Source organism: Hypanus sabinus, chromosome 19, assembly GCF_030144855.1.
Source record: "Hypanus sabinus isolate sHypSab1 chromosome 19, sHypSab1.hap1, whole genome shotgun sequence".
Classification (NCBI taxonomy): Eukaryota; Metazoa; Chordata; class Chondrichthyes; order Myliobatiformes; family Dasyatidae; genus Hypanus; species Hypanus sabinus.
The window spans coordinates 25,078,617-25,098,725 of NC_082724.1; the positions used below are offsets into that span (position 1 = coordinate 25,078,617).

The window sequence follows — 20,109 nt, forward strand, 5'->3', positions numbered from 1 at the left end:
ATTAAGAACAGAATGGATTACAAAGAGATTTGATGTGACAGAATTTGTTGAATTTGTCCAGGAACATTTTCTGATGCAATGGCTCAACTAGAGAAAGGACTATACTCAATCTCTTCTTGAGGAAATGAGGCCATGCAAGTGGCTGATCCATTGGTGGGAGAGTACTTTGGGACCATAGACCATACTACTTTTAATTTCAGGAGAGTTTTGGCCCACAAGTTAAAGGCCTGAATTGAGGCAAGGCTAATTTGGATGGCATTAGATAGAAACTTGCAAAGGCTGATTGGGACAGGCTTTCCAGGTAAAAGGATATGTCGGCAAGAGGACATGTACCTTCTCAGGTAAAAGGAGGCTTTTAAAGGTGAGATATAAAGAATTCAGGACCAGCATCTTCCTGTTAGATGGAAGAGCAAGGCTAACAGAATTGGAAAACCATAGCTGATGAAGTATATTAAAGTCCTTCAGGAGAAAGGAAGCACATGTCAGAAATAGGCAGTCAAGATCAATCAAATCCCATAAAGAGTATAAAGGATGTAAGACTACACTTCAGAAGGAAATTAGGAAGACTAAAAGAGACCATGAGATATCCCTGGTAGTTCAGATACAGTAGGAGAATGCTAAAAGAATCTATAATCATATTAAGAGTAAAATGGTACTAGAAAGAGGGTGTGGAGCAATGAAAATTTTGTGAAGTAGGTCTTAAATGAATACCATATCTGTATTTATTGTGGGGAAGGAACATGGTAACTAAAGGGTTCGAAAGAAGTGAATGCTGAAGCATATTAACATTAAGGAGGGGGCGTTAACGGTCATAAAGCAGGAAAGGTTGATGGGGACAGTGGATAGTGTCTTCATGGAGTACAGCAAGGCCTTTGACAAGGTTTCCAGATGATAAGATGGTCCAGAAGGGCTGAGATAGCAAAACTGATATAAAGTTGGTTTAGGGTGGTAGTGGTGGTGGGGGTGGGGTTGCTTTTCCAATGGGGGATCTGCAATCATGGCATACCATATAGATTAGTGCTGCATCCTTTATAATTCATTATAAATTAATAATTTGAAGAGAATGTTAGACACACGATTACTAAATTTATGGGTAACACCAATTTTTTTGGTATATTGAAAAAGATTGTTCTAGGTAACTTCAGGACCTAGAGAAACTGGGAAAGCAGACAAAGGAATGGTTGATGGAATTTAATTCAGTTAAGTGCAAAATTATGTCGTTTGGAAATTTAACTCAGAGCAGGGCTACACAGTGATGGCAGGGTGTTGGGGAAATGTTACTAGATAGTGGAACCTTGGGGCACAAGTACATGGTTCCCTGAAAGTGGCAACGCAAAGTTGGCAAGGTGTTAGAGGCTACATATGGTATGCTTGCCTTCATTGGCTGAGTATAGAATTTGGGGCATCAAGTTACAGCTGTAGAAATCTTTGGTTAGGCCACTCCTACAATAGTGTGTACAGTTTTGGGCACCATACTTTAAGAAAGATCTGATTAAGCTAGAAAAAAATTCAGATTGGTAACAACATCTCCTCCATAATCTCCATCTGGACAGGTGCACCACAAGTCAGTGTGCTTAGCCCCCTGCTGTAATTGATATACACTTACGACTGTGAGGCCAGGGACAGCTCCAATGCCATACTTAAATTTGCTGATGACACCACTGTTATTGGCCAATTCAGGGGAATCGAAAATCTGGCTGAATGGTGCCAAAACAACAACCCTGCACTCAATGTCAGCAGGACCAAGCAGATGATTACTGACTACAGGAGGAGGAAACTGGATATCCATGAGCCAGTCCCGTCAGGGGATCAGAGGTGGAGACTTTAAACTTTAAATCCCGCAGCGTTATCTTTCAGAGGATCTGTCTTGAACCCAACATGCTAGTGTCTTTACAAAGAAAGCATGGCAACGTCTCTACGTTTTCTTTTTAGAAGTATGCGAACATTTGGCCTGCCATTTGACAGACTCCTATAGATGTGCAGCAGAGAGTACCATCATAGGTAAAGACCACCCCCACCACTGAGCACATCTACAAGCAGCATCCATCATCCAGGCCACGCTCTCCTCACGCTGCCCCCATTTGGAAGGAGCTACTGAAGCCTCAAGTGCCACGCCATCAGTTAATACCCTACAACCGTCAGGCTCTTGAGCCAGAATGGATAACTTTACTCCACCAACTGATTCCACAACCTATGGACACATTTTTAAAGACTGTACAACTCTTGCTCTCAATATTTATTGCATTTTTTTTTGTACTTACACCTCTTGTTGTCTTTTGCATACTGGCTGTTTGTTATGTATGGTGTTTCTTTGGTGATTCTATTGTGTTTCTTCATATTTAATGTGAATGTCTACAGGAAAATTAACCTCAAGGTACTATATGGTGACATGTATGTACTTTGATAATAGATTTACTTTGAACTTTAGCACAGTATTTTCCCCAGGATAGAGGATCCTAAGACTAGTGTCCATAGTTTTAAGGCGTGAAGGAAAAAAAATTAAAGGAGATCTGAGAGGCAAGCTTTCCACACAGGGGATGGCGAGTATCTGGAATGAGCTACCAGGGGAACTGGTAGAGGCAGGTAAACTTACACCACTTAAAAGACATTTGCACAGGTACTAGGATATGAAAGGCTTAGAAGTATGTGGGCCAAATGCAGACAAATTGCATTCGTGTGGGTTGGTGTTTTGATTTGTATGAACGGATTGAACTGAGGGGGCCTACTCCATGACGCAATGATTTGATGAGTCTATAAAGTACTCAGCAGGTTAGGCAGCATCTGTGGAGACAAGAGTTAAAGACAAGGACCCTTCCTCAGAGCAGGGTCCTTGATCGGAAATAATTCTCTCCACAGATGCTTATTGTCTGATGAGTATTTGCAATGCATTCTGTTTCTTATGTTGATCATTTCAAGAAACTATTAAGGTCAATGTTTGTACTCAAGATGGAGATCACTTTCCTGCAGCAGGCTGGCTTGCGAAGGCTACTAGTGATAGAGCTGACTGAATTATGAATAACACAACTATCGTATAGTCATCTTCCTGGAGAAGACCATGGGGGAAATCATCCTTTTGCCCCTTAGCATTTGCGGCCAATTAGAGGTCGGCTGCCAAGTCTTTGCTGCATGCCCCTCTGTTGGGCAAATTTTTCAACCTCCTTATCACAGGGAGGAATAAAGCCTTTTTAAATCACCCATACTTGAGCATAGGTGCTTGGCAAAGTGGTACTGTATCCAGTGCTCCCAATGTAGCCTCCTGTATATTGATGAGACCCGAAGTTGACTGCTTTGCCGAGCACCTATGCTCTGTCCACTAAGAAAAAGCGGAATCTCCTGGTGTCCACCCATTTTTATTCCACTTCCCACTCCAACATGCCAGTCCATGGCCACCTCTACTGCTGCAATGAAGCCACACTCAGGTTGGAGGAGCAACACCTTATATTTCGTCTGGGTAGCCTCCAACCTGATGGCATGAACATTGATTTCTTGAACTTCTGGTAATGGCCCTCTCCATTCAGCATTCCCCATTCCTACTTCCTTCTCTTTCCTCATCTAATTTCCTGCCCATCACCTCCCTCTGGCGCTCTGCCTCCTTCACTTCCTTCCATGGCCTTCTGTCCTCTCCTATCAGATTTCTGCTTCTCCATCTCTTTCACCAATCAACTTCCCAGCTCTCTATTTCACCCCTCCACGTTTCACCAATCACCGACTACCTTGTACTTCCTCCTCCCCTTCCCCCACCTTCTTACCCTGACTCCTTGTCTTTTCTCCGGTTCTGATGTAGGGTCTCGGCCTGAAATGTTGACTGTTTACTCTTTTCTGTAGATGCTGCCTGGTCTGCTGAGTTCCTCCAGCATTTTGTATGTTAACTGCCATATTAGGTGCTTTGGGATGAGTTCAAGGTAAAACTTACTTTACCCACAGTGTATGCAAGAAGCAGGAAAGATTGATCGGTCCCTTGCACCCATTATGTCTTTCAATAAAATTATGACAAACCTCAGCATCACTTTCCTTCAATATCCTTATTACCCTTGATTCTCTTAACATTTAAAAATAAATTTTTTGGCACTTCAGACCTGTTCCAGCCTTTGATGTCTCTTCTGGAGTTGAAGTTCAAACGGAGATTTAATTTTCTGTGCCTCTTCTTCCTCTTTCCGTTGCCGAATGAGCTGATCTCGCCGCCTGTATTCCAGCACTCGTTGTAACTCTGGTTTGTTTTCAGAACCTAAACCTCTACAAGAGAAGTAAAACGTTTTAACTCAATGATCTTCTGTGACTTGCATGTAGAAAATTAAAGCCAATTTTCCCCACGGTAGGAAGTACAAGTATGGGAATCTGGAGTTGATAACTCTTCAGTAAATTTCAGAGTACACAACTACATACATGAATTGTGAGTCACTGAATAATGATTCCCAAACAAAGACATACCCTTCTATGAAATGCATGACAGAGAGAGCAAAGTTAATGGCTTAAAAATTCCAGTTTTAATTGTCAATGTTGGGCGTTATTACTATGCAAAGTTGAAAGAACTTCTGCCACATACACATTCTAACAAGGAAACCCGGTGTGGCCAGCAGAAATACCCTTTCACTACAGAGTAAAATGCCATCATATTTCTGAAAGGTCCATGATTATTGATTATTCATTTTTTTGCACTTTATTTACTTTGTAATACCGATTCTGGTTAACTGGGCTATTGGTTAATTGGGACAGCCACTATTTGGGCCAACTCTGAAAGAACAAAAACTAATCAAGAAAATAGCCAGGATTCCCTTTTATTTATTTAGGATACTATGCCGCTTAATTGGGGCAGCAGATTGTTTCTAGCTAACACCAGTCATATGTGCTTGCATGGGCATTTGACATAACACCATGCTTTGAGCAAACAGTTTTTAAGTAGGGTTAGTTGCTTGTGTTTCTGTTCAAAAGCAGTGATTTTTGTAACTGAAAATTAGCAAGAAATAAGCGACAGGACAATTCTGAACTGTATTGCTCACTGCAGTTTCAAGCATTCAGGCTTGGAGATGCCAGAAATGGCTGGGAGTGAAAATGAAATATTTCATGACTTCAACAAGTTAGAAACTATAAAGATTTTGACAGCATCGACAATCATCTTGAATGTTACAATGAAAAGGAAGATTTGGAGGATACAATTGGTGACAACATTGCATGAAGTCTATTCACTAGGTGTGGGCACTGGTTTTGTTCATTCACAGTCAAAAGAACGTGACACCATCGATAAGTAGTAGGAACAAATGGAAAGTTTCGTAGTACTGCAATACTATTGGTAGTATTCTAATTAGTTCTGTATTTCATTTAAATACATAATTTGTTCCTCAGTTTGTCTTTTTTAAAAAATACCTTTTTAACTATTTCCATGAAACCTCAGGTGTCCCAATGAACAGAAATCCATTGTCTAGAGTAATTTTATGTCTTTGCCCCATACTGCTGCCGCAAACAACAATTTTCAAATGACAAGACAAAGATAATAAACCAGATTCTGATTCTGTTGCTATCTTCTCAGGTGCATTCAACATACAGCCAATGAGTTCACTAGTGTAAAAACGATTGAAAATAATTATACCTTATTCAATAAGCTTTATGACTTTTTAAGCATAATACTTACATAATTAACACCAAACCATCTCCTTGGCCCTGAAAACTGATGCTTTCTGAGTGTGATGTAATGTTTGAAGTTTTTATTTTTTAGACTGCTGGCCACACACAATGAGCGTCTCAGCGCTGGCCAGCATCACCTCACGCAGGAGGAACAGGTGCATCCTTCATATTCTCGTCCTTGCTGCTCGTTCAGGTTGTGTGCTGCCCTGCTCTGTGGGTGAGAGGGTAGTGTAACCAACACCACAAAATGTGTTGTCACTATATTATGGACATTCTGTGCCCAAGATGTACTGTGGGTATGACAGGTACGGCAGTGGGTGCTTGCTGGTTATACTAGTGTGAACCTTGATTGAAAAAATTAGTAGGAACACACTCACTTTACTGTGACTTTGAAAATGCCCAAACCTGCTGGTGCAGTTGTTAGGAAATGGCATTTGAAGAGGAGTTTACCATTCTCAACAAGTGCATGGTTATAGAGTATAATGCATCTCTGCATCGGAGGAGCTTGACTCCCAGCAGAGTCTGTTCTCTTTGCATTCTTCCATTTTTCATACTTGTTAGATTCACTCACAGTCTACGTGCTGGTCACAGCACCTCACCTTTATGAGCTGCAGGGTTTTAATGGAGGAGCTGGATTTAAAAGGTGGCAGCCATTCACAACACTGGTCTTTTTCCAACAGATGACTGGAGCTGTTAGCTCAGACTACATCCATTACAATTAACCAGCTGAATGAAGCTCTTTCCATTGTACAGAATAAATCACAGACATTGCACACTTGTTGGTGGTGAGGTTCATTAGTTCTCAGTGTGTACGATCTTCCTTTGGTCAAGTCTACCCATGAACCATAGTATTACAGCTCCCATATCAGTGTTCTGCCTTGAATTGCAGGCAAGAAACTGAAGCAAATGGAAAGGTACAAATACACATACCATACAAACTTTACCTCCTTGGCACTGCTTCAAGAAACTAGAACTTCTGAAGCTTTTATTATTTCTGGTGGAGATACTGTAAGTACATTTTATCTCAACTATTTCTCTTCTTTTTACTTCTTGGTAAATATGATACACAGTTTGGAGCCTATTGCTTGGTTTGTCACTATGGTGTGCTGTATATCCTTCAGCAGAGTTGTTAACATACTTGAAGTGACTATTTTGTCAAGTTTGATGATGCACGAGTTGTATGAAACACCCCATTTTAATGATCAGCCTCTCCACAGTTCAGCATCTATTAATCACCCAATTGATCGACTGAAAAAGAGAAACATACTCTGCTGTAAAATCACAGTGCCAACATGCTCAGCCATCTCTTTGCTCGATAAACTGAATAGAAAGCTGGATCTGTTACCATGACCTTGAATATTAACTGTTTTATTTCTGACCAGTCACAGTGGCTGGCAGTGATTGGGGCTGAGCTCTACTTTGTATTCCGTCAGTGGTGACATGCTCTGTCAGAGCAGTACCACACTGGATCTGGGTCAAAGGCAACACTCCAGCCACTGAACCAAAGCAGATCAAAACATTTTAATGTATTTTTTAAAAAAAATCCTACTATTAGAAAAATAAGTCACCCCACATCAGGCACAAAATAGATTGCGAAATGCATCATTTTTTTGTGTGTGAGCCTTGCTGGATTCGCCTTGTTCAGCAGATGGCAGCAGCGTTCAGTTTGTTGCCAAACCACAGCCTCAGTCCCAGCTTCCCAACACCAGCTCACTCTGCGTCTGTGCCCTGAGAAACAATAATGATGCTCACGTCGCCCCTCCCATTTGTGTCCGGATAATTACACTTAAAAAAAACTTCACCTCGCTAAAGGTCCATTTCTATATCAGTATCTGTGGTCTGGGTAGCTTTCAACCTGATGGCATAAATACTGATTTCTCTAATTTCCAGTAATTTTCCCCCCTTCCCTTTTCTATTCCCCATTCTGGCCCCCTTCATACTTTTCCCTTCACCTGCCTATCACTTCCCTCGGTTGCCTCTTCTTTGCCCCTTACTCTCATAGTCCACTGCCCTCTACTACCAGATTCTTCTTCAGCCTTTTATCTCTCCTACCTATTACCTTCCAGCTTCTTATTTCATTCCTTCTACCCCGCTTGGTTCATTACTTGCCACCTTGTATGCCCTCCCCTCCCCCCAAACATCTTATTCTAGCTTCTTTCCCCTCTGCAGTCCTGACGAAGGGTCTTGGGCTGAAATTGCTCACTGCCCATTACACTGCTGGTGCTTAGGGCAGCAATGACAGTCTCCCATCTCTGTCTGTTCATACAGTCGCACACAGTATAGAAGGATTCTTCATTGCTGTTTCAGTAACAGTTTTGTTTTGACCAGTCAGGGTTTGACCAACCTTTGACCTGTTTGGCACGGGTGACCCTTCCAAGAACCAAAGCACAAGGCTCTGGCTGCAGGTTGACGTAGCTCTCCGGGTCAACGAGGCATGCAAGCAAGCCTCCAAACCTCAAGACAAGGTGGATCCAAACTGTGATTGTTTATTCCTCTCCACAGATGCATGCCGAGTTGCTCCAGTGTGTTGCGTGCATTTCTCGAGACTTCCCGTATCTGCAGAACCTCTTGCGGATATTGTGTGTGCTCAATATCAGAAGCAGTTTGTACTTTTGAATCCAACGTAGCAGCCAAAAGAAGGCAGTTGTCCTTAAGAAATGTGCCATTTTCTCATCTCGGGAGCCACTCCTCAGTGAAGCCAGGCATCGATGATGATAATATTACCTTTGATGTGTCAGCACAACTTTTGGCCAGCTGAGCAGAGGTGAAACATGCTGTGCCCTTTAAAAGTTAAAGACAATAACAGAATAAACCAGTAAAGGAACACGTGAGGAAGAAACTCCCATTGACAGACATTAAGCACAGGAGAAGCAGAAAAGAGGGAGATTAAAACAAGACTCTTATTTGATGTACCGAGAGGAGTAAAAGTTTAAAATGGAGAAATTGAAAGCAGTTTGATATATAGAACTGTCCACAAGTGGCGTGACAAGAGAACAGGTACGGTACAAGCTAAAACATTTCTCGGTTCAGCAAAAATTACACCATGCTCTTGAACAACAGGAATTGCTCTAACAAAAAAAAAGCTTGAAAATTGTGAAGAATTATGCATATGCCATTGTAATCAGAATAATGAATAGGAAAGCACAACAGGGGTTAAGAGCCGAATCAGACTGCAGGTTGTAAATGGGGTGGAGACGCCATTGTTGGAGGTGTTCTGATAATGGTCATCTTAGTGGTCGCACCAACTGAGGGTAGTCCTACAACACAAGCAGCAAAAGAGAGGCCTTGGTGTGGCAGGGAGTGCAGGATGCAGTTATAAATCAAGGTGAAGGTTAGGATTAGGAAATCCTATAAAGTAAATTGGGAAATGTGTAGTTTACAAAACACTGATTATCAGGAGATGAGGTATGATTTCCAGCATTTCCTGCTTTTGTTATCCCTACTTACACTTAGTTCCATGGGAAAGACACATCTCTAGCTCATAACCGCTCAACAAAGGCAAAGTAGTGTCTGGGATAGCTTTGAGGAGCGATGCCTATTAAGGGCGTCCATCACCCGGGTCATGTCTTATTCTCATTACTAGTATTAGGAAGGAGGTACAGAAGCCTGAAGACATACACTCAGTGGTTCAGGAATAGCTTCTTCCCCTCTGCCATCCGATTTCCGAATGTATTTTGAACCCATGAACACTATCTCACTAATTTTTTAAATTTCTATTTTTGTACTACTTATTTAATTTATCTATTTATTTATTATATGTCAATGATATTAAACCTGATTCTGACCATTAAGGATAACACAGACTTCAATAGGAGTTTAAGGAGGTTTGGTATGTCACCAAAGACACAAGTTTCTATAGGTGTACAGTGGACTATGTTTTGACTGGTTGCATCACTGCCTGGCATGGAGCTTCCAATACACAGAATCACAGAACGTTGTACAGAAGTAGGTTATATACTCATCGCAGACACAACCGTCCCCACCAGAGGGCATCAGGAAGGTGGCATCCATCACTAATGACTGTCACCATCCAGAACGTGCTCCCTCTCTTCATTGATGCAGGAGGTACAGGAGCCTGAAGACCCACACTTGTTGATTTAAGGAATGACTTCTCCCCTTCCAGCATCAGATTTCTGAATGGTCCATATCCATCAGCTCATTATTCCTTGTTTTTTAAAAAAGCAGTATTCATCTAATTTTGTAATTTATCAATTTTTATATCTTTGCACTGTACTGCTGCCAGAAAACAACAGATTTAATGTCAGTAATAATAAATCTGATTCTGACTGGAATTAGCATGAGTACATCACCTCTCCAGGTACCTATTGCCTGCACCTCTTACCTAGGTCCCATGTCACCCTCAGCCATCTCTGAACTGCAGGTCATCCTCGATCCCTTGGACAGCCTCAGACTAGAGTTGATTTGCAGCCACAGTTATTGAGAAAGTGAAGGATATGATGAAATAAAGGCACCAATGATTTTACAACTCTTTAGAAACTTTAAAAAATACATTATTAAGTTCATTATTTGAAAGCAAAAAAGAAGAATATATCATTGTATTTCGATGCAAGAATTCAAAAAATTGGCAGATGTATCTTTAAGCATGGAATACGTTATTCTCTGAGCATCCATGGCCAGTTCCATTTTGTGATCATGATTGGATATGGATGTCCAATGATCTCTTTGCTTCTTAATGTAACAATGACAGAAACTTTCAGTCTGTAGCACGGATTAAAGCCTCAACATATAAACATTTGTAATCATACAAGCATTATCTCATTAATGCATTGAATATGAAGACAACATAGCATAGATATCCACATTGATTGGGATAGTGGAACAGGACTGAGGTGAGAGTTTCTTATCCAGATCATTGTGATTAGAGCTGGACAAAAGCAATGACACAATTGGATCGACTGCTGTTTAAAGTGGTTTCCAATAGCAACAAAATGCACAAGCAATGAGGAATAAAAATATTGATAAAAGATGCAAAATATTAATTAAACATTTATACACTCAGTGGCCACTTACTTAGGTACACATACTTATTATTGCACAGTAAATATCTAATCATCCAATCATGTGGCAGCAACTAAATGCAGAAAAGCTTCCAGGTATGGTTAAGAGGTTCAGTTGTTGTTCAGACCAGACATCAGAATGTGGAACAAATGTGATTTAAGTGACTTTGACCAATGTATGATTGTTGGTGTCAGATGGGGTGGGTTAGTGTCTCAGAAACTGCTGAGATCCTGGGAATTTCATGCACAACAGCCTTTAGAGTTTACAGAGAATGGTATGAAAAAATAAAAGCATCCAATGAGTGGAAGTTCTGTGGACAAAAATGCCTCAAGAGAGGTCAGAGGAGAATGGCCAGGGGGCTCAAGCTGAGAGGAAGGTGACAGTAACTCAAATAACCACACGCTACAACAGTGGTGTGCAGAAGAGCATCTCTGTATGCACAACACATTGAACCTTGAAATAGATGGGCTGTAGCAGTGAAAGGCCACAAATATATACTCAGTGGCCACCTTATTAGGTAGATGAGGTTCCTGATAATGTTGTCACTGAGTGTATAACTGAGGGGTACAGTATTACTTTGCACTGTCAATGGGAAATCTAATTTAAATTGTTCCTTATTGTGTTAGGAAGGGCAGGTTCCCATAACTGCCCTGAAGACTGAGGACTTCCATCAATAATTTGAGTTTAATCATCGAAGTAAATGTAAATTATTACAATGCAGATAGTTAGGTGTCAACATTAACTATAATTATTATTGCTTATCAGTTTAATCTTTGCTTAACTCCCATCCTTTCAGTCAGTTTCATAGCACTTCCAATTCAGTTTTCATCCAATGCACATGAAACATTGAATGGAGAAGAAACTAGTTCAATTTCCTCTTCTGATCAAAGCACGGAAATTAAATGCAAGAGTCTTTTGAAACTGTATCCGAGACTAACAAGCTCAGAATGAACCAAGCAAAATGTGCGTAATGTTTCTGGTCACTGTGCAAACCATTTCATAGCTGATGTCTGAGTAATTCAAAAGTTCTTCTTCATCTGAAAATTTATTTTATTTGGCAGGATTCTTCTTCTGCTTTCTTACCATTGCAGCCAATGATTGTTCTTGGTGTGATTTGTGACTCATTAAACTAGTGGTCACCAACCTTTTTAAGCCCAAGATCCCCTACCTTGGCCTTAGTGAAAGGCAAGATTGACTCCAAATTGACTAGTTACAAGCATGCGCACCGGGGCAGAAAAGACTGGAAGTAAAACCCCACAATCCCGAAGAAGAAATAATGTATAAACAGCAGGGGTACCCACCCTTATTTGCACCGCGGACCAGTTTAATATTGACAATATTCTTGCGGACCGGCCGACCTGTGGGGGGGGTGGGGTGGTGTTAAACACGATGGGAATACAGCGATACTCGAAGCAGGTTCCTTATGTCCAGTCTATTCTGCAATTTAGTTTTCATGGCTCTTGGCACTTAGCTTCTGTCCCACTTGCTCACGTTTTTTACTGCTGAAACAATTCAACGGGTTTGTCTTTAAGTGCAGGGTGCTTGGACTCAGGGTACCGAAGCAGTTTGGAGGGCTCCATTGCCTCATTAGACAGCCTCCGGGCCTGAACTGCAACCTCCTGCCTGCTCGCCACCAGACACCCTGGCCAGGTGCAGCTGGTCTTGGATGGTGTGAGAGAACAAGGTCAGGGTCAGAGGTCCCTGTGCTGGGGCCGCAGCGGTCGCAGTCTGGAGAGAGCGACCGACCGAGCGAGGAATGTGACAGGGCACGTGCCCGCCCCCCTTGTAGAATCTATCAGCTGACAGAAGTTTGTTTTAGTCGATCGCAGCGAGGTAGCTGCTCTGCTACTTATGAAACTCTGAGCCCGAATTAGATCGTCTGCAAATATTTTAGCACCGGGTTCCCCACGAACATTCGGTGTGCTAAACAGATTTAGAGGCGGCGCCCATCTGTCCGCGCTCCAAGCCAGTAGCAACGGAACTTCCCACCGGCTGCGCAAAGCCAACTAGTGGTCTCTGGCGTGAGGGTATCACTGCGTTTAGGCGACTGATGACCTCGCATGGGTTCAAGTTCAACAGAGAATGAGGAAAAGTGCCGCTGACTCATCGTTTCCTCGTGGCCCGGTGGTTGGGGACCACTGAAGTACACTGTGTAGTGCAGGGGAGCTACACGCATGCGCACTGGGCAGAAAGAACGGATCTAAAACCCCGCAACCCGGAAACAATCTCTCGACAGTATTTGCGTATTTATTTTTCTTTTTTTTTTTCGGGATCTACTGGGAAAGTCTCAAAGATCGACCAGTCTATCGTGATCGACCAGTTGGTGACCACTTCATTAAACTATCGAATGGGGAAACTAAACAGCAGCTATGCCAGCCACAATCATGTGGTGTTCTCTAATTATTGGCCCAATTTTTAAATTGTAGTTGAGCACTTAACTCCTCATAATCAATGCAGTGTTAACGACACCTTCTTAGAATCTACAGGTAGTGGTGACAGAGGTGGAAAGGGGCAGTAACGAAGACACCATACTGATCTGTCGTTTGGAGACAGGAGTAGATGAAAATAAAATTAGAGCTTTGCAGAAAGTATGAAAATAAAATACATTAACGCTCAGGAAAAACAGGGCTGTGAGGGCATCTCCCTCCCTTTTCTGAATCTTTTTCATTTGGCAATCCTTGTTAATGCACTGTCCAAAACTTTGACAAGTTTCCATAGCAGCATCTGATACTAACATTTAACTGGCGATACCAGCATACCAGACATTCCACTCTGTTTCCAAAGCACGGTGACCTGTACGTTCTCCAAGGCTAGCTTTTCCTGATGGCTTGTGCTTTGTTACAGAACCTGTCAGTTACTCTTTTCCCCCACGTCCAGAAAGTTCTAATTCATTCTGCTGGTTTGAAGTTCAGTAACAGTGTACAAACCCCAGTGTGGCATGCAGCTGATTTGAAGAAGAAAATCTCATTAACAACCCCATGAACCCCATGAAAGGCCAGGTCCTTACTCAAGCTGCTCCAGTCAAGTGCATCACAACAGCCAGTCACCAAACATCTGCGTAATCAAGGAGAGACTCCTTATTTTTGTTACCCCCCGGTGTCAATCTCCACTACCAAGATACCCAGTTGGAGATGGAGCTTCCCTTTTCCCCATCTCTGCTCACCTTTCGTTATTTCTGCTGATTCAGTCTCTCTACTGAATTGACTGTTTGTGCTGAAAGCGTAGTGGGAGATAGTGCATGTGTGGTTGTAATGACACCAACAGCCTGGGATAGGTGACACCCACGTGCTCAATCCTTAGCAGGTGCGTTTGTAATGAAACTGCACCCCAACACAAATTTGGCATAAACTCCCCCCGAACCACATTCCTTTTAATTTTGTCCCAAATGATATTATGGAGTTACAAAGATTTTCCTTCTTGACGTGGGTAGTGCATCAACAAGCCTTTACAACTGCTGCACATTTTGTATCCCGTAGAATTTGCTAAGGTGGGCTGCTGCAATTCTGTCCTTTCTCAGTTAATCAGAGAAACAAACGTCAAAAGATAAAAAGAATAGGGTCATCTGCAGTTAAGAAACACTCTCCCAGCAGAAGAAACATCCGAACTTACTTCAAAAATAAGAGGAAACAACCCATGGGAATTCAACTTTAAAAAAACCTAGCGTGTTCAATCTATAAATTACTTTGACTCCGGTTTCTCATTAATGTTTATGAAATGAACATTCTTATTTTCACATGCCTTTGAAGTGAATGACCACTCGTAGTTTGTAAGTGTATATGTAGTCTCTATACAACCAGACAGACAGACAGACATACTTTATTGATCCCGAGGGAAATTGAGTTTCTTTACAGTCGCACCAACCAAGGATAGTGTAGAAATATAGCAATATAAAACCATAAATAATTAAGTAATAATAAGTAAATTATGCCAAGTCCAGGACCAGCCTATTGGCTCAGGGTGTCTGATACTCCGAGGGAGGAGTTGTAAAGTTTGATGGCCACAGGTAGGAATGACTTCCTATGACGCTCAGTGTTACATCTCGGTGGAATGAGTCTCTGGCTGAATATACTCCTGTGCCTAACCAATACATTATGGAGTGAATGGGAGACATTGTCCAAGATGGCATACAATTTGGACAGCATCCTCTTTTCAGACACCACCGTCAGAGAGTCCAGTTCCACCCCCACAACATCGCTGGCCTTACAAATGAGTTTGTTGATTCTGTTGGTGTCTGCTGCCCCAGCACACAACAGCAAACATGATAGCACTGGCCACCACAGCCTCGCAGAACATCCTCAGCATCGTCCAGCAGATGTTAAAGGAGCTCATAGATGATTCATAGATGTTATGAGTTACTCATAGCTCATAAATGTTAAACCAGCTCATAGATTGCAATCCAGAGCACTAAAATGGAAGATATTTATTTTGGGTCTTAATGGGTTTGGCTCACAATGAACTAGTGTCTTAAATCAGACGAGATTCAATAGTAACTCAGACATACGGTATCAGCACACTGCTATTACACATGTCTAATAAAAATGTACATCTCTGACCAAAACAAGGGCTCTCTGGAGATGGGTGGCAGATTTCTTTTTCTTATCTCCCAGGATTTTAACAACATCATAGTCTAGACATTACTGCAGAGATGAACTCCACATGGATCACCTCATTTTATAAACACCAACGTCTCTAGCTTTTGCATCAATACACAAATCAGGCTTTGTATTACTATCCAGCAAGTTCAGTAGTCTGAACAAAATGGAAACAATTTTGAACATCTAGCTAATTGAAAATAAACACAAAGGAATATCCTGATTTATTTTGCATGATCTAAAAAAAGACCAATGAATTTTGAAATGTAGGAACTTGCATAGGATATTGAGTCTATTCAACAGCTTCCCTCATTCAATGTAATTATGGCTGATCTTCTATTTTGATACCACATTCCTACCCTCCACCCACATTTCCTGGGGCATTTTGTATCAAGAAATCTACCCTTTTCAAATACATCTTCCAAAAGATCTTTACTCAAGGTACTCAGCCTTCACTACTATCTATCAGAATCAGGTTTACTGTCTCTGGCGTATATTGTGAAATGTGTTGTTTCTGTGGCAGTCGTACAAAGTAGTGAGGTTGTGTTCATGGGTTCAATGTCCATTCAGAAACCGGACACAGAAGGGAAGAAGCTGTTCCAGAGTCGTTGAGTGCATCTCTTCAGGCTCCTGCACCTCCTTTCTGATGGTGGCAATGATAATGGGGCATGTCCTGGGTGGTGGGGGTCCTTCACGAAGGATGCTGCCTCTTTGAGGCAGTGCTCGTTGAAGATGTCCTGGGTACTTCGGAGGCTATTGTCCATGTTGGAGCTGTTTTTGGTGAACCTCTGCCATTACAATGCCAGCCATGTGGATGGAAGGTAGCTGTGATGTAGAGGTGGGGAGAAAAGGGAAACTAGCAAAGGGTGAATATTTATCCTAATGTAATCTGTCCACAATCAGTTCCCAGCTCCAGATTCCAGGGTCTGGGATCTGATCACGCGGGCCTCGTCATCATCTCTTGTTCTTGGAATGAAGGCCCACGTCGCATCTCTACAGGCCGAATTCATCTGAGAAGTTGGTGTAACACACACAAATGCTGGTGGAACGCAGCAGGCCAGGCAGCATCTATAGGAAGAAGCACCATCGACGTTTTGGGCCAAGACCCTTTGTCAGGACTAACTGAAAGCTGCCTGGCCTGCTGCGTTCCACCAGCACTTTGCGTGTGTTGCTTGAATTTCCAGCACCTGCAGATTTCCTCGTGTTTGAGAAGTTGGCGTATTGGCCAGACACATGTTCAGACACTTTTATGTGTTAGACAGCACTTTCACACAAAGCTCGGAAGCACATCTGCAGGCTTCAGTATCAACACACCAAGAATGATTTCCTAGTGAAGTTTTATTACAGACTGCATACAAGCACTGTCTACATGAAACTTGCGGGCAGCAATGCCCTGGCTGTGCACTAATTGTGGTCATTGTAGATGCCATGTAAGGTGTGTGGGTTGACTTGAAGTTTACTCTCTTTGGCATTTGCCATTTCTCCTGAAGAAGTATTCTGAAATCACCCATTGAAGCATGAGAATTAGAGGCTTAGTGAAAATTGGACCCAGCATTGGAATGAACTATTGCTTTTGGACAATCCTACTACCAAGGAACTGAAATTTTGGAGCTTGAAGTGGTACACAAGTTAATTTAACTTTCTCAAAATTACTGTCCCTTTGCAGTGGGTAAAGCACGGCTGTAGAATTGGCAATAGTCCTTTCCTGTACATGGTCTCCTGTATCTGATTGCATGGTGTCCCTTATGACATTGCTAAGGGAAAGCAAATTTCATGTAAAAATTAATAATGGCCATTTGTTGTCCAAGAGAATGGACAAGGAGCAGGCAGTGACATCACTCCCAATTGGCTCTGAACACTGCACCCTATGACATCCAGGAGGAGCAAGGTGGAGACAGCAGCTGAGGATAAAGTAGGAACCTGACAGTACCAGTCTTCTCCCAATGTCTGACCCTGGGACCAAGGTCCACACTGTGTAGTCTCTCACTGGCATTGGCTGTTACAGGTAGGATGGACTCCAAGATCCCTTGAATTACCAACCCTTGCTCTGCTCATCCTCCCAGGATTTATTTTTCCTGGATTCAGACATACATCTCAGGATGTTGGAGAAGTCAGATGTTGGACAATAGAGTGGTTTTGAGGGTGTAGGGACAGGGACAGTGTTCAATTGCCTTTCTTTAATGTAGGCAAATGCTTGTCCTCAGAGCATTTGAGGACAATGCTCTCATTGTCTTCAAATGAGAGGACAATGAACAAAATGAACAAAAGATTTAGCTTTTATTGTTCTTTCTGACTGGCCTTGAGTGTTAGAATTTAATAGTTGATGGTCATAAATGGATAAATATATGAGATTTGTTTTTTTTTCCCCTCACCCAACTAATACAATTCCATACAATGACAAGGAAGAGATTGAAACAGTGCTGCTCCCAAGATCTTCTTTAATACAGAGTGGCTTGCAGTGACCCTGACCATTATCAACTATCCTCTTGCTGTGATGTCTCCATTACTAATACCCGCTTTGGTTTGTAAAAAAAAACCAGAATGGAAATGAATCAGTTTATACATCTTGAGGGCTTTGGAAATTACAGGGAAAGGAGAGGACAATTTGACCATTTGAACCTGTTCCAACTGATCAGGGATTTAACTGATTTTCATCCTAGTTCCACCTACCCGCCTTGGCTCCAGGTTCTTTTGTATCCACATCCAGCTATAAAAAAGTGAGGACAGATTTAAACATCTCAAGTATGGAACTTTTTCTCTGTGGTCAGAAATTCTGCACAGGTCTATTGGCATTTTGGTTTAAATATAGGGATATTTTGGACTCTCAGTTGGAGGTAGATGCCCCAAGCAATTTGGACACGCTTTGCTGGCCGCTGTCTAGCCTCTCTTGGCCATCGGTGGAGTTGGATTGTGTGGAGAATCCCTTGTAGGGAAGTTCGCTGAGTCTGGAGGTTAGGTCGCTAACATTTCGTCACCAGTCGAGGTAACATCATCAGTATGCAGTTCCCTAGTGTTCATGTTGGTGAATCTGTGCTCAGATCATCTTCCAGTCTGGACTTGATAGGGATACACAAGCCCATTGATCTCCATCCATATTGGAGGAAAAGAATTAAAATGATCATCTATTACTGTTTATAGTTTAATTTTTTTGGGTTTCACTTATGTTAAAATTTAATCACAAATACATTAAGTGTTCCTAAATTCCACAGGGACTTGGGTGGGGACTTGGGCCAGCTGTTAAAGCCTCCAGATGTTTTGTAGGGTGAGCCCTGCTGGCCACCAATTCATTCATTCATTGTATCATTTGAAGCCCTCTCACTGCTCAAGACCTTAGTCAATGATTTCACCAGCATCAGGAGGAAAATAATTGGCTTCTCAGATTCAGTTAATGGTGAAAATGCGCCAGCTGGTTCTATAGTTGGTGAGATATGCCAGTAAAAATCTGGTTCATTAGTGCAGTTACCATCTGGGAAAGGGAGTAAATATTTCCACAATTTCTTGTGAAAAGAAAAATTTCCTAAGTTCTGTAGAGTAACAGACCTACTGTACATGAAAGTTTTCACTGGGAATATTTTAAGAATGTTCGCTGATTTGGAAGATCAGTCTCCAACAGATCAAAAGTGTCTAAAAGGAAATTGAATTTAGACAAGGAAGACAGCATCAGTGATTTAGGACTGATTCACACACTTAAAAAGTAGCAGGTATAAAAAGATACTAATGTTATACAAAGCCATAGTTCAACCACATCAGAATATGAGGCACTGGAACTGCAGCTAATGTCATGTCTCTTATTCTAAATTCCCAGACTGAATTTAGCTTTTCTTCTTTATAATGTCCGGGCTGAGAATCCCAATTCATACGAATGCGTCTTCTGGCTCAGTGCCAGGTGTGGCTGGTTGCAGAGGTCTGTTCAGGCTCCACACGACTCCGCTGATGGATTAAATGAGAGTTGTACCAGAATCTGTAGCTCAACTAATCTTGGACTTGCAGCGAGACTGTATAAATCTACAAAGTACTCACTTGCATGTGGTTGAATGCCAGCTCAATTCAGCCTAATATATCTTTTCTAGACTGCAGTTCCAATATCTCACTTCAGTATTTTTAATCTTTGGTATTATTTGCATTGTACAGAATGGAAGTACATATCACAATGCAGGAATAAGAGAGCAAATCAAAGAAAAAATAAAAATTCAACCAATAAATTCTTTGTCCCATATATGCATAAGATAACGTTGGATTGACCATTTAAATATGTGTAAATTTAAAAGAGAGTCAAGTTACAAGATAATGTGAAGCTTAGTTTCCTCACCGCTTCTGGTTCATAAGCAGCTCTCTGTGCAGCTCTTGGTGACTTCTGGAGGCTTTGACTGGATTCAAGAGCTTCTTGGGCCTGATGAGGTCAGGGTTGTTATCAAAGTAATCAGGCTCTGCCATGAGACATCTGATCTCGGAGGGATCACTGTGCCTTTCAGAGTACATGGAGGCTAGAGAGGAGAAGGTTATTGTCATATTGTCAATTCAAGCTTCCAAACGTCATGCTTAAAACTAATATTTACCAGACACGGTTTGCTGTGCAAACAAATGATAATTCCAGTCCTCCTTTCCAGCACAATAGTTTGCAGGAAAATTAAGCCACGTTTACTTGCAATCAGAAGGCACTGGTGAATTAATGCCAATTAGAAACATAAGATGCAAAGGCTCTGTGCTTCTATAGGAATGGTAGTTGAGGCCAATGCATCCTCCCATGTGGAGAGACAGATTGTGTTCTGTCATTTATCTCAAGGCAAGGATGAGGTCAGGTGGCTAATTTTTCTAGCCACCAGACTAACTTGTAGCCTTTTGAGGAATAATCCTCTACACCAGGAATTCCCAGCCTGGG

At 41.9% G+C, this 20,109-nt stretch overlaps 1 protein-coding gene across 1 annotated transcript in view; it reads right to left on the reverse strand.

The window, feature by feature from the left end:
• Window positions 1-20,109, reverse strand: part of LOC132377827 (protein FAM107B-like) — a 50,237-nt gene that overhangs the window by 3,370 nt on the left and 26,758 nt on the right. Inside the window, exons 2-3 of the mRNA XM_059944228.1 lie at window positions 19,540-19,714; window positions 4,077-4,233 (exon numbers count right to left, since the gene is read on the reverse strand). Of these exons, the coding sequence (XP_059800211.1) occupies window positions 4,077-4,233; window positions 19,540-19,714 (332 nt within the window). The remainder of the gene's footprint in view (window positions 1-4,076; window positions 4,234-19,539; window positions 19,715-20,109) is intronic.